The 15,406-nt window shown below is 39.2% G+C and overlaps 1 protein-coding gene across 4 annotated transcripts in view; it reads right to left on the bottom strand.

Annotated features, from left to right (window-relative positions):
• Positions 1 to 15,205, bottom strand: part of LOC146465864 (contactin-3-like) — a 56,469-nt gene extending 41,264 nt beyond the window's left edge. The window contains exons 1-11 of one of the 4 annotated variants that reach the window (XM_085127933.1): positions 14,867 to 15,205; positions 14,506 to 14,635; positions 11,690 to 11,983; positions 11,377 to 11,412; positions 9,820 to 10,116; positions 8,274 to 8,663; positions 6,994 to 7,029; positions 5,430 to 5,726; positions 3,882 to 4,271; positions 2,601 to 2,636; positions 1,040 to 1,336 (exon numbers count right to left, since the gene is read on the bottom strand). In XM_085127933.1, the coding sequence (XP_084984059.1) occupies positions 1,040 to 1,336; positions 2,601 to 2,636; positions 3,882 to 4,271; positions 5,430 to 5,726; positions 6,994 to 7,029; positions 8,274 to 8,663; positions 9,820 to 10,116; positions 11,377 to 11,412; positions 11,690 to 11,983; positions 14,506 to 14,590 (2,158 nt within the window). In that variant the 5' untranslated portion in view covers positions 14,591 to 14,635; positions 14,867 to 15,205. Of the gene's footprint in view, positions 1 to 1,039; positions 1,337 to 2,600; positions 2,637 to 3,881; positions 4,272 to 5,429; positions 5,727 to 6,993; positions 7,030 to 8,273; positions 8,664 to 9,819; positions 10,117 to 11,376; positions 11,413 to 11,689; positions 11,984 to 14,505; positions 14,838 to 14,866 lie in introns of those variants that run through there. The other 3 variants (XM_085127934.1, XM_085127935.1, XM_085127936.1) reach the window with 3 other exon arrangements.
• Positions 15,206 to 15,406: the final 201 nt, after the last annotated feature.

The following is a 15,406-nucleotide window of genomic DNA, read 5'->3' as shown; positions in this document are numbered from 1 at the left end:
ACATACAGGATATTGTACGGCGGTACAAAGGTATGAATTTTATTTTCTCAGGTCAAAAACAATATTTTAATGGTACTCGAAAATAAAATTCATATCTTCAAGTCACTCGCGTGAATTAAGAAATGGGTCCCGATAGATTTGGAGGGGGGTGGTCTATTTTGGAGTAAATTAAAGGTAATAGTTTTAAAATTTGAAAGAGCCAAGAATCTGTACAAAGTATTTCATTTTTATTGTCGCTGAAGCTGCTGTTGTGTCACGTGACATACCACGCCCAATTTTAAAATTTTATTTCGATTTAAATTTACGACAATTTAGAAAAATGAATTGCTAGTTAGGATGCTTTCTATGAATGACTTTGGTCCAAGGGTTTAGGGAACTAATCGGGGTTTTTTGAATTTATTTATTTTTGTTAAACTATGACGTTCTTAGTTTGGAGAGAGACTGGGGAGAGAGAAAAACACTAAATAGCTAAGCTACATTTAAGCGTTTCAAAAAACCCCAATTAATTTAGGGTAATTCTCTGCAACGTTAAGACTTAAAGACAAGGAAGAGTGTTTTTAACGTTGATTACCAGGTTGTAATTCGAATAAATAAAATTTTGCATAAATTAGGGCGTGGTCGATCATGTGACCACAACTAACATGGTAAATCGTCAAAAAATTTTGTCCCATTTGTTATCACCAAGTTATAAGCCAGGCGAACTGGAAAAAAAACGCGAGACAAAAAGTGTCCAAAAATGGTGACATTGAGTGAGAACCATTCCTTAATTCAGGTGAGCAGCGTTAATTTTAATTTTATTATATAGATAAATCTGTCGCTCGTAATTTTCCATCGACCTTTTTGCATAAACAACAGTGAAAAAGCAGGAAATGAGGTTATCAATTCTTCACTAGTGAGAATATAGAAAATACGCCACTCGGGTCCCGGGTATAGTTTGGTATGAATTTTACTAGTGGTGTATTTTCCAGTAAAACACTTGTGTCTATATAATAAAACGTGATATCCTGGCGCACTGAAGCGACATAAAAATCAATCCTACCTTGCACATCAACACTGTATGAATGGTTGATCCAGCCGTAGGCGTTACTAACATTACAAGTGTACTTCCCAGTATCATACGGTACCACATCCTTCATAACCAACACGGTCGTAAATTTTTTCAGGTAGATCCTGGAGCCTCCTTTTCCAACCTGAAATAAGGCTCCGTCCTTATACCAACTCACGGTAGGGCGGGGATATCCTGTAGCAGAGCAGTCCAGCTTTACTGAGTTCCCGACAGGTACAGCGATTAGATTTCGCGCCATCTTTTTTGTTGGTACAGTGAATTTCGGAGGAGCTATCCGAAAAAAAAACCAAACAAACAAGGCGCAGCAGCTTTAGTAAAAAGGTGTTTTTATTGCATGAACCACTTCAGGTGTTTGTTATATCGGAGGATCCTGACGAAGACTGGGAACGATTGTCTGAAAAATGGAGGCCTCGAGGTCAACTGTGAAATTTTGAGGACAGTCTTTTTAAAAGCCGATGGCATTAACATCTGATATAGAAATGGTTATTTTATAACCCTTTGATTAATTTCCGAAACGAGCTTTCTACGGAAACGACATAATAATCGGTCATGATCACGGCATGCTTGCAGGCAAATAAATGCAAACTAATCAGTTTGCTAGATTGTATTAAACTGTGCATGATTGGTTTACAACGACTAAGGCCGTTTTTTCTTTGATTTTCTTCCCATAAAAAAATCGGTGGACTGTTATTAAATCGGACGACTGTAATTGTCTGATACTGCGGCGCCTAATCTCGTACCCAGATCTTAGTCGGTTTGGGGATTGTTTCCTTTTTTTCTCCAATTAGAACACTTGGGAAATTAATCGGTGGGTTATTATTGGTTTTATGAACTAAAGCCATGTTCACACTAAACTTTAATTATATTCAACTGTATTCAATATTTCAGTTCAGGTTGTTAATTTTAACACGACATTGATGCACACGTCTTTAATACCATCCTTCTACCATTCCTTGGCTTACTTGATCCCATGCTAGTTTCTGTTATGAATGATATTTAAATCGTTTTGCAACCCCTCCTCGCTTCACGAGGCAATAAACAGTTTCGTCTCTGCGTATTACCATGTTGCCATCTACCATTTGCCAAATTAATTCGCCTCCATCCGTCTGCCATTTTGGTCAGCCACGCACAGTAATTACTTTAAGTTACGACCCCCTTGGGTTTGTTTCAACTAATCATCATCCAATTATAATCAGGGACTGTAATTACTTGATGTGAACGCCCTCCAAATAAAATTCGACCACAATTCGATTTTAATTGAGGTCTGGTGTGAACACGGCTTAAGTTGCTAAGTGGACTAAAGCAAGTCATGATTTGATTGCTTTACTGTGGTACTCTCATTCTTTCCTCATGCAAACTTTTTTTTGGTTAGGGGAGCGGAGTGCATTATTTTTGAACATTATTGTGCTGGGACTGCGGTATATTTACATATTTTAGAAATACTAGTTAATAAATAAATAAACAAATACATTGACCCTGTTTCGAGAAATTTCATAAATTCTATTATGTAGCACTAATGCAAGTTTAATCTTACTCGGCGTTGAATTCCTGTTGGTATCCGGTTTAAGACCTAGAAACGTAAACCAAAAATAACACAATTTCAATGAAACTTTCGTTTCGAAACTGTCTTTTGCCCAAGCAGGTAAACTGGTATCAAACGAACAAAACAAAATTCTACTACTAGCTCTGTTCCTTTCTGGGGCATCACGCAGAGAGATCTACCTGAATAACAAGAGGTTTGAAGTGGCAGAACAACTAAGGTATTTTTGGCATTTCCGGGCTCTTAACTTTGTCGTCATATACAAACGATGCAAACCCTTCTTCCACGACTGGTTGCATTAGAGTGGTTTTTGTTTTCGGGCGCAGGAATGGCCTATTGGTGAGAGCACTCGCCTCCGACCCATGTTCAACTCTCGGCATTGATACCATATTTGGGCAACTTCCTATGTACACTCTTTTAAAAATGAAATCAAAGCCATGCTATCACAACTTGAGTGAAATCAATCATAGACGTTTCTGTCAGCAGATTCACGTGTTGCGCGTGTGCAGTTGTTGTAAAATCCAGGAATGTCGGAATCTCCTAAAAAATATTTGCGGCCGAAAGAGGAATTTAGTACTACCTGTTTGAGTCTGCCTAATTCACTGCCCATGCATTATCTTTACAGTCTTTGTATTGAAAACAATAGATCACCTTAAGGATTACTACGTTTTTTCCTCGAAGTTTTGTAAATTTTTTTTCAAATCCGGATGTATAAACTCAAAAGCTGCTTCAAAAATATCTTCGAATGCCGATAATAAACTGTTCACCCCGGGATTTTAATGCAGCTCGGAGCTGCTATCGTCTACCCTCTTGACATTTTGGGTGGTCTCTAACGACGGGGAGGTACGACTATATAAGCAAGTTAAGGAGCCTGGAAAAGCAGCTGCATAAAGACAATTAACTTGTGTTCGGTACTATCCGCATGGTCTTTCGTCAATCCAAGTTAGGGTACGATGGAAACCAAGACCTATTCTGAGTACCAACCACGTCTAAGTGGCCATGGTGGATGTTTCTTACAACTAAGTTCAGTGGTTGTTTCACACAATGTTCGATTATATTATTACCACCTATCACGAATGATGATGAAAGCTTGCTCGACTGCGCAACCCACAGCATTTCCCACAATGCAACTTTATTTTCCTTCATCTTTCTTGGTAACATGGACCAGAGTCAACGCGCGCTCGTGGAATAGTTTTTTAAATATTCTATTGCAGGTAAGAATTCGTTAAATTGTAAGTTACGTCTGTTTACTCATTTATTTATTGATTTTCTCACCTGACCAATCGCGAACAACGATGAAGGCCTGCTCTACAGCGTAACCGACGGTATTTCCCACAATACAAGTGTACTTTCCTTCATCGTTCTTGGTAACATTGACCAGAGTCAACTTAACTCCATGGAAATCAAACTTGTTGCCATGTCTTGTAGGCACAACCAGATGCTGGTTGTCCTTTACTTCTTCTTGTTTTATAACTTCATAGGTATAGTGAGGGTGCTGTATATACGAATTATTATCAGAGCTGTTGGAAGGAGACGAGAACCATCGCAGCCACTGAAAATGGGGCATGGAATCACTTAATGCTCTACACAATAAAGTTGCGTTTTCACCAACGAACACTGTAACATTTTTGATCGGCAGGACCACTGGCTTTGCACGAACTCGTTCTGAAAGACAAAGGAAGACAGGAGGAGTTTTCTGAATCCGTCGTTCTTCCTTCCCTCTCCTCGCTCACATTCACTGTTACCCTGAAAACATGCGCTGTTATTTGTTTCGCGAAGCCGCGAGTTACAAGCTGGAGAGCGAAGCGAAACAGGGAGGAGAGGGGAAGGGGGGGGGGGGGGGGGGGCTTAGGGAGGCAGCTAAGAGCTCACTCTTGCTGGGATAATTTACCCCCGAGGGGCGGGGAGACTCTCATATGAAAGGATCAAGGATGTTCGTCGTCTCGTTTAGCGGTGTAAATTTCGGATTTTGGTCTCACTTTGTGTGTTCTGGGCAGAAAGCCATTATATTTAGCCATGAAGGTCTCGTTTACGGTTGTGGTCTCTTTTAAGGGTCAAAGCCACGCCCAGATTGGTCAAAATGTCCCTATCTCCTCCCAAATATACCCGAAAATTACCCAAAAATTCACAAAACACTCCATAATACAGATTCTCGGGATGCGTGTACAGTTTTTGGATTGCTTGAAACGTGAACGAGATATTTCCATTAAAGCCATGTTAAGTGGCGGAAAAATGGCGTTTAGGTAAAATCCCCCCTTTACTAAAGATTCACCCTATGTTTGTTATTGTTATTGTTTTTCTTCCAATAAATATATTAAAATTTTGTTTCACACATTCGGTTGTTCAGTTTCTCAAAACAGAAATTAATGCCCTTCCTCGACGTACCAAAAGTAAATAAGCGCCCCGGGCGCTAAATCGAATCATTACGGTAATACAGATAAATACGTCAGGAGCTTATGAGTCATGGCCTTCTGCAGACATAAAGGATATTACACGGCGCCGCGAAGATATGAATTTTATTTTCGAGAGAAAATAAAATTCATATCTTCAAGTCACCGTGTAATTTTCTTTTTATTATATAGACATCATAGTTAAATCTATCGCTCGGTATTTTTTATCGACTGCATAGATAACCGTGAAAAAGCGGGAAATTACGTCATCAATATCCTCACTAGTGGGAATCAGTAGCAAAAACGCCACTTGGGTCCCGGATGTAGATTGGTATGAATTTTACTAGTGGTGTATTTTCCAGCAAAACACTTGTGCCTATATAATAAAACGTGATATCCTGGCGCACTGAAGCGACATAAAAATCAATCCTACCTCGCACATTAACACTGTATGAATGGTTGATCCAGCCGTAGGCGTTACTAACATTACAAGTGTACTTCCCAGTATCAGACGGTACCACGTCCTTCATAACCAACACGGTCGTAAATTTATTCAGGTAGAGCCTGGAGCCTCCTTTTCTATCCTGAAACAAGGCTCCGTCCTTATACCATCTCACGGTAGGGCGAGGATATCCTTTAGCAGAACAGTCCAGCTTTACTGAGTTGCCGACAGGTACAGCGATTAGATTTCGCGCCATCTTTTTTGTTGGTACAGTGAATTTCGGAGGAGCTATCAAAAAAAAAAAAAAACAAACAAACAAGGCGCAGCAGCTTTAGCAAAAAGGTGTTTTTATTGCATGAACCACTTTAGGCTGCTGTTATATCGGAGGATCCTGACGAAGACTGGGAACGATTGTCTGAAAAATGGGGGCTTCGAGGTCAACTGTGAAATTTTGAGGACAGTCTTTTTAAAAGCCGATGGCATTAACATCTGATATAGAAATGGTTATTTTATAACCCTTTGATTAATTTCTGAAACGAGCTTTCTGCGGAAACGACATAATAATCGGTGATGATCACGGCATACTTGCAGGCAAATAAATGCAAACTAATCATTTTGCTAGATTGTATTTAACTGTGCATGATTGGTTTACAACGACCAAGGGCGTTTTTTCTTTGGTTTTCTTCCCATAAAAAAATCTGTGGACTGTTATTAAATCGGACGACTGTAATTGACGGATACTGCGGCGCCTAATCTCGTACCCAGATCTCAGTCGGTTTGGGGATTTTTTTCCTTTTTTCTCCAATTAGAACACTTGCGAAATTAATCGGTGGGTTATTATTGGTTTTATGAACTAAAGCCATGTTCACACTAAACTTTAATTATATTCACAGTATTCAACATTTCAGTTCAGGTTGTTAATTTTAACACGACATTGATGCGCACGTCTTTAATACCATCCTTCTACCATTCCTTGGCTTACTTGATCCAACGTTAGTTTCTGTTATGAATGATACTTAAATCGTTTTGCAACCCCTCCTCGCTTCACGAGGCAATAAACAGTTTCATCTCTGCATACCACCATGTTGCCATCTACCATTTGCCAAATTAATTCGCCTCCATCCGTCCGCCATTTTGGTCAGCCACGCACAGTAATTACTTTAAGTTACGACCCCCTTGGGTTTGTTTCAACTAATCATCATCCGATTATAATCAGGGACTGCAATTACTTGATGTGAACGCCCTCCAAATAAAATTCGACCACAATTCGATTTTAATTGAGGTCTGGTGTGAACACGGCTTAAGTTGCTAAGTGGACTAAAGCAAGTCATCATTTGATTGCTTTACTATGGTACTCTCATTCTTTCCTCATGCAAACTTTTGTTTGGTTAAGGGGAGGGGAGTGCATTATTATTGAACATTATTGTGCTGGGACTGCGGTATATTTACATATTTTAGAAATACTAGTTAATAAATAAATAAACAAATACATTGACCCTGTTTCGAGAAATTTCATAAATTCTATTATGTAGCACTAATGCAAGTTTAATCTTACTCGGCGTTGAATTCCTGTTGGTATCCGGTTTAAGACCTAGAAACGTAAACCAAAAATAACACAATTTCAATGAAACTTTCGTTTCGAAACTGTCTTTTGCCCAAGCAGGTAAACTGGTATCAAACGAACAAAACAAAATTCTACTACTAGCTCTGTTCCTTTCTGGGGCATCACGCAGAGAGATCTACCTGAATAACAAGAGGTTTGCAGTGGCAGAACAACTAAGGGATTTTTGGCATTTCCGGGCTCTTAACTTTGTCGTCATATACAAACGATGCAAACGCTTCTTCCACGACTGGTTGCATTAGAGTGGTTTTTGTTTTCGGGCGCAGGAATGGCCTATTGGTGAGAACACTCGCCTCCGACCCATGTTCAACTCTCGGCATTGATACCATATTTGGGCAACTTCCTATGTACACTCTTTTAAAAATGAAATCAAAGCCATGCTATCACAACTTGAGTGAAATCAATCATAGACGTTTCTGTCAGCAGATTCACGTGTTGCGCGTGTGCAGTTGTTGTAAAATCCAGGAATGTCGGAATCTCCTAAAAAATATTTGCGGCCGAAAGAGGAATTTAGTACTACCTGTTTGAGTTTGCCTAATTCACTGTCATGCATTATCTTTACAGTCTTTGTATTGAAAACAATAGATCACCTTAAGGATTACTACGTTTTTTCCTCGAAGTTTTGTAAATTTTTTTTCAAATCCGGATGTATAAACTCAAAAGCTGCTTCAAAAATATCTTCGAATGCCGATAATAAACTGTTCACCCCGGGATTTTAATGCAGCTCGGAGCTGCTATCGTCTACCCTCTTGACATTTTGGGTGGTCTCTAACGACGGGGAGGTACGACTATATAAGCAAGTTAAGGAGCCTGGAAAAGCAGCTGCATAAAGACAATTAACTTGTGTTCGGTACTATCCGCATGGTCTTTCGTCAATCCAAGTTAGGGTACGATGGAAACCAAGACCTATTCTAAGTACCAACCACGTCTAAGTGGCCATGGTGGATGTTTCTTACAACTAAGTTCAGTGGTTGTTTCACACAATGTTCGATTATATTATTACCACCTATCACGAATGATGATGAAAGCTTGCTCGACTGCGCAACCCACAGCATTTCCCACAATGCAACTTTATTTTCTCCCATCTTTCTTGGTAACATTGACCAGAGTCAACGCGCGCTCGTGGAATAGTTTTTTAAATATTCTATTGCAGGTAAGAATTCGTTAAATTGTAAGTTACGTCTGTTTACTCATTTATTTATTGATTTTCTCACCTGACCAATCGCGAACAACGATAAAGGCCTGCTCTACAGCGTAACCGACGGTATTTCCCACAATACAAGTGTACTTTCCTTCATCGTTCTTGGTAACATTGACCAGAGTCAACTTAACTCCATGGAAATCAAACTTGTTGCCATGTCTTGTAGGCACAACCAGATGCTGGTTGTCCTTTACTTCTACTTGTTTTATAACTTCATAGGTATAGTGTGGGTGCTGTATATACGAATTATTATCAGAGCTGTTGGAAGGAGACGAAAACCATCGCAGCCACTGAAAATGGGGCATGGAATCACTTAATGCTCTACACAATAAAGTTGCGTTTTCACCAACGAACACTGTAACATTTTTGATCGGCAGGACCACTGGCTTTGCACGAACTCGTTCTGAAAGACAAAGGAAGACAGGAGGAGTTTTCTGAATCCGTCGTTCTTCCTTCCCTCTCCTCGCTCACATTCACTGTTACCCTGAAAACATGCGCTGTTATTTGTTTCGCGAAGCCGCGAGTTACAAGCTGGAGAGCGAAGCGAAACAGGGAGGAGAGGGGAAGGGGGGGGGGGGGGGGGCTTAGGGAGGCAGCTAAGAGCTCACTCTTGCTGGGATAATTTACCCCCGAGGGGCGGGGAGACTCTCATATGAAAGGATCAAGGATGTTCGTCGTCTCGTTTAGCGGTGTAAATTTCGGATTATGGTCTCACTTTGTGTGTTCTGGGCAGAAAGCCATTATATTTAGCCATGGAGGTCTCGTTTACGGTTGTGGTCTCTTTTAAGGGTCAAAGCCACGCCCAGATTGGTCAAAATGTCCCTATCTCCTCCCAAATATACCCGAAAATTACCCAAAAATTCACAAAACACTCCATAATACAGATTCTCGGGATGCGTGTACAGTTTTTGGATTGCTTGAAACGTGAACGAGATATTTCCATTAAAGCCATGTTAAGTGGCGGAAAAATGGCGTTTAGGTAAACTCCCCCCTTAACTAAAGATTCACCCTATGATTGTTACTGTTATTGTTTTTCTTCCAATAAATATATTAAAATTTTGTTTCACACATTCGGTTGTTCAGTTTCTCAAAACAGAAATTAATGCCCTTCCTCGACGTACCAAAAGTAAATAAGCGCCCCGGGCGCTAAATCGAATCATTACGGTAATACAGATAAATACGTCAGGAGCTTATGAGTCATGGCCTTCTGCAGACATAAAGGATATTACACGGCGCCGCGAAGATATGAATTTTATTTTCGAGAGAAAATAAAATTCATATCTTCAAGTCACCATGTAATTTTCTTTTTATTATATAGACATCATAGTTAAATCTATCGCTCGGTATTTTTTATCGACTGCATAGATAACCGTGAAAAAGCGGGAAATTACGTCATCAATATCCTCACTAGTGGGAATCAGTAGCAAAAACGCCACTTGGGTCCCGGATGTAGATTGGTATGAATTTTACTAGTGGTGTATTTTCCAGCAAAACACTTGTGCCTATATAATAAAACGTGATATCCTGGCGCACTGAAGCGACATAAAAATCAATCCTACCTCGCACATTAACACTGTATGAATGGTTGATCCAGCCGTAGGCGTTACTAACATTACAAGTGTACTTCCCAGTATCAGACGGTACCACGTCCTTCATAACCAACACGGTCGTAAATTTATTCAGGTAGAGCCTGGAGCCTCCTTTTCTATCCTGAAACAAGGCTCCGTCCTTATACCATCTCACGGTAGGGCGAGGATATCCTTTAGCAGAACAGTCCAGCTTTACTGAGTTGCCGACAGGTACAGCGATTAGATTTCGCGCCATCTTGTCTGTTGGTACGGTGAATTTCGGAGGAGCTATCAAAAAAACAAAGAGCAGCAGTTTTAGTAAAAAGGTGTTTTTATTGCATAAATCACTTAAGGGGGCTGTTATATCGGAGGACACTGCCGAAGACTGCGGAAAGATTGTCTGAAAAATAAACGCCTCGAGGTCAACTGTGAAATTTTGAGAACAGTCTTTTTAAAAGCCGATGGCATTATCTGATATACAGCAAGTTTAGTTATTTTATAACCATCTGATTAATTTCTGAAATAATCGGTGATGACCACGGCATGCTTGCAGGCAAATAAATGCAAACTAATTAGTTTGCTAGATTATATAAAACTGTGATTGGTTTACAACGACTAAGGGCGTTCTTTCTTTAGTGTTCTTGCCATTAAAAAATAGGTGGACTGTTATGGTCTGATAACCGTCACCTTATTTCTTGTCACGTGATTTTTTTTCTCCAATTAGATCGTTCGGAAATTAATTTATCGGTGGATTATAATTGATTTTATCAACTCAAGTTAATAACTAGCGGACCAAAGAATTCTTTTATTTCTGACAATATACCGACAAATTAAATGGTATGAAATTTTAAAATCTCGCTCGCCGCGGGGTAAGCGATTTCTTTTTGTGTAAAGTTCCGTCTCGCTTTCTTGCAGACAAATAAAAACTTTTGGAGACACTTGTTTAGTTCCTACAGTGTCATTTCTTCAATTTTTCTGTGAAATTCGCCTTGTTGTTGAAACCATACTGAAAAATACTAGATGTTTCATTGTTTCATTGTAATTTTAGTGCTCGGCAGTTTTCGGAAACGAGGGATTCAGGTATTTTCATTTTTCACCTTGGAATATGAGGTTGACCATTTAATGCCGTCAAACCAAACTTTGTTGCCATTTATGTATTTTTTTTTAACAGCCTCCTCTTCATCGAAATAATTTCCTCTTATGTAACCGTGGCTAACGGGAAGCCATCTTCTTGGCTAATCACCTCCGAGCTAACCAATCAACGCCAGCGAAAAGTATTATTCACTTGTGTGGTATATACTAAGGCAATTCCGGTTACGGTAAAGAGATTCTACTCTGGCTAATTACCTTAGCGATCGAAGTTGATAAAACGAAATACTCTCATTCTTTGTGTTCGTCACGCAAACGTTTTTGGGAAAAGAGTACATCATTATTGATCATGACTGTGCTGGGACTGTGGTATATTTAAATAAATAAACAAATACTTTGAATATGTTCCGAGAAATTTCGGACATCTATTATGTAGTACTAGTACAAGTTTAATCTTACTCGGCGTTGAATTCCTGTTGGTATCCGGCGTGAGATCTAGAAACGTAAACCAGAAATAACACAATTTCAATGAAACTTTCGTTTTGAAACTGTCTTTTGCCCAAGCAGGTAAACTGGTATCAAACGAACCAAAAGAAATTCTACTACTAGCACTGTCCCTTCTGGGGCATCACGCAGAGAGATCAACCTGAATAACAAGAGGTTTGCAGTGGCAGAACAACTAAGCGATTTTTGGCATTTGCAGGCTTTTAAAAAACGTAAACTTACTTTCGACACTCAATAAAAATACGCTCTATTTAGTTTGTTTACTTACTTTCAACAAAAAGATGAATATAAAGAACGTTCTTCCCGCCGCAAGTATTCTCAGCAACGCACGTGTAGAGACCTCCGTCGTCTTTTGTCGTCCTCTTTATCTTTAGGTATCTGTTGGGCTTGACCCTTATTCGCGTGGAGCTGCTTGTTTGGAGTGTTATATTGTTCTTTTGCCAATACACGGAAAGTTTGTGCTTTAATCCTTTGTCTTTAACCTGGCAAAAAAGTCTTACATCCGCTCCCTCAAAGACATCAACAATCACTACTTCGTTCCTCTGATTGCGAATTTTAGGAACTGAAAAATAACAAAACAAATTATCCGTAAGGGAAGCATTAGATTTTTTCTGCAAGTATAATTAAGCCTTAGCTGCCTTATTTTTCCTCCAGAATTAGTGCCCCAGGAAGGGTGCTTTTCAGTTTCGTTATATTTTTTTAGTTATTTGATGAGTGAGATGGTGTTATATCAATGGACAAATCAATATAATATAATAAAATCCACGGGAATAAAAAAATATTCATCTCTGACAAGAGAGGCTAGGCCAAACTAGAATTTTAAGGAGGCTCGCGGCAGTTTTTCAGGGTAGTAGCTGTGATCGTTTTTTTTTTTTTTTTCCATTTCCCCTAGCCTACGAAGCAACCGTTTCCGTGGAGTTTTCTGCTCTCGTCTCAATTTCTGCGCGGTCAAACCCCGAAACTGACACCACCCGAACAAACGGAAACGTGCCTTGCTACGCAGGCTACATTTCCCCTAACGATATCGACAGAGCAATTGCTGTGTTCCAGATTTTATAAATAAACAAAACAAAAGTGAAGACAAACTAAGACAAAAGCGAAATTCTTTGGCTAGGAAAAATAGCCTTTGTTTCCAGCAGAGGCAAATTTCCAACGGTTTAGGTTAAGAGTCAGCGGACAAAATCATAAAGCGTGGCCACTGAAATAAATAAAATACATAAACTGCCAAAAACCTGAAAAAAAGAAACAAAACAGGGTCAGGTAGCATTTTCGTAAAGCCATCAACAGCTCGTAAATACGCCGGGAAAAACTATTCCGTTTCATAAAACTCTGTGCAGCTAAAGCATCCGATAGGTCAATTGATCTGCATTAGCTTACAGAAATATATCCTTGAAAGGACACAAATTTATCTGGGACTCACAGGAGACATTTTGTAAAAGTGTTTTGTTTTAAAAGGGCAGTGTCACGGAGATTTGACTGTATTTTGGTCAAAACCACACAACATTTGACAAAGAACCTTTTTTGAAATACGAAATTGCTCTTACTGTAGCGTGAGAAATTTATAAATTAATAAGTGATTTCACTAAGGAAGAATAATTTACAATAAGTTTTTTTTTAGTGATTTCTCCAAATATGCAGGAAGAACTTGAAAAAAATAGCCAATTTTTTACAAGTTGCAATCCATCTCCATCCAAGCCATCCGCTGCCAAAGATAATTCAAACTTGTTTCTGTGCACTAGTAGGGTTATTGTCAACTATTATTTCAACATCTCGACCGATACAAAACTATAAGGGACACTAAAAATAGGCGATACTGCCCCTTTAAGTGTTCTTGATTGTCGGGTGCCTCTGAGCTTTGAGGTGGTCTGAGAATAACAATGCAATGAACGCTGTATTACAATTTAAACTAAGTAATTAAGTGAATAAAAAAATAAATACAATAAAAATAATAAAAAATGAATTCAAACTAATAAAGGCGTATTTTGTTTGTTTAGACAACGCGCCTCTGGAGCCAGGCCAGGGTAACTCATCACAAATCACAAAGTTTGAGACTATTGCCAAGTGAACTTTGAAACTTGGATTGCATTCAAACGATCGAGAATGGGCCGGAAATATTACCGGATACGAGTTGTACCAAATGAAATAGCCAATACAGGGAGTAACCGTGAGGAATTTCCGGCTGTTTTTATCACATATTATATAATTCAAAAAATGAAAATTAAATATTTACAGCGAAGTACCGCTCCTTTCGTTATTTATTCACTATCCTAGCATTAATTTCAGCCCGCTTTAACAGCGAGCTCTGATACTAGGTTGTTGCTTAGTTTGATACTGACGACTGAATAAACTCCGATTCACGAACCTAATCACATATTAAACCCCTTCACCCAATATATGTCCTGATCCGATTTTCGTCACATATTGTACTTGGCAAAATAAAGATTTGGAAATCACAGAGAAGGCCGAAAAAGAAGTTCACTGAAAAATATATTTAACAATTATTCCACTCGCTCTCGTTGGACAAGTTGGATATGATCTGATAGATAACCAAAGACAATGGCGCCAAGTCAGCTGTTATCATACCATATCCAACAAGCGTGCGTCGAATAATTGTTTTATTAAAATTAAAGCAATCAAGGAAATATTAGTAGATCTCGATGATTTGGCTTTGCAAGATCAACCAGACGACAATTTAATGGAGGCTATTTTTCGGGCATGGTATAATAGCTCATATATATATACCATGGCAGTTAGCCAATCAAATCTGCGGTGATTGTATGAGTTTTTAATAATAAACCTATTTATTCTATGTCTTATGTTCTTGTCTTCAATAATCAGGTTGGCTTTCTCTGCATTTTACCGTGGTTGAGGTTCAGTTACTGTGTAATTTAGCTTTGATCCGCCGGGTCAACAAGGCAAATTACACATATATAAACATCCTTTAGAAACATAGACACGTCCCACAGCCTCTTCAAATCTTGACCTGATCAGAACACGATTCAGTACTTACCGCGTATGGCGACTGATTACTAATCGCGGGCAGACAAAACTTGATAAAAATAATTTCAATTCATAGACATTTACCTGGGCACATGGAAGAGACTGTTTCGCTATAAAGTAGCACCAGACCAAGGAGAGCTGTCGACAATGTTTTCCACAACAGGAACATGGCGAAACAATTGTATTTCTTGCTTGCTGAACACAGTCTTCAGTTCTACAAAGAATGAACAGTTTGCTAGTGTGTTTGAAAAGTTCTGAACAATGTGTTTCTCAAAAAGTAAACTGAAGAGTGTAGTGATGGTCAGTCAAGGTCCGTAATGAGGTAATAGGCAATCTTATATAGCACAACTCGCTAACCACTGATTCTCAAATACACAAACAACTCAAACTAAGCATAATCAGTGAATAAAATCCATCACATTGTTTTCTTTCATGGTCTGCTCACCTCTTCTAGTTATCACAACAGAGCTTTTCCGGTGAAATGTAAGACTCACTTGCAACAGGGCATAAGTATGTGATCATAAAAGGAAGCCGGCCGTGAAAGGTCGTGGCACAGCCAGCTGGCAATGTTTGCCAGCAGTAAACTTGTCACCCCTTGCAACGTATCTCGCAACGTTGAGAAAATGAGTAAAATACCAGTCTTTTTTTCCCGAAACTCGCAAGCCAGAATTAATAGGGATTGTTACACCGGAACAATTTCGTCCGAGAAGACCCTGAAACTCGCTGTAAAAAGGATTTTTGTCACGTGACACACTTAGATTTTGCCTTCGCTGCATTTTTTCACACGCTGGATTTCCCCGCTCCCTCGGGTCAAGGTGTGAGCGTGGGCTCATTTTCCGAACAGCGGCTGGTAATCAGCCTAACATTTTCTGTTCAACAATTGAGCACTTATTCCTGATTTGAGGAAAAACGAATTGAAGATTGCAGTTGCGAACTCTTTAGAGCCCAGCTGCCATGTTAAAAGGGAACAATTTACAATCTTGGA

The sequence above is a fragment of the Pavona decussata genome, unplaced genomic scaffold (genome assembly GCF_977016875.1).
Source record: "Pavona decussata unplaced genomic scaffold, jaPavDecu1.1 SCAFFOLD_155, whole genome shotgun sequence".
NCBI classification, from domain to species: domain Eukaryota; kingdom Metazoa; phylum Cnidaria; class Anthozoa; order Scleractinia; family Agariciidae; genus Pavona; species Pavona decussata.
The sequence above is the reverse complement of the archived record's forward strand: the minus strand, read 5'-3'. Positions and strand labels throughout refer to the sequence as shown.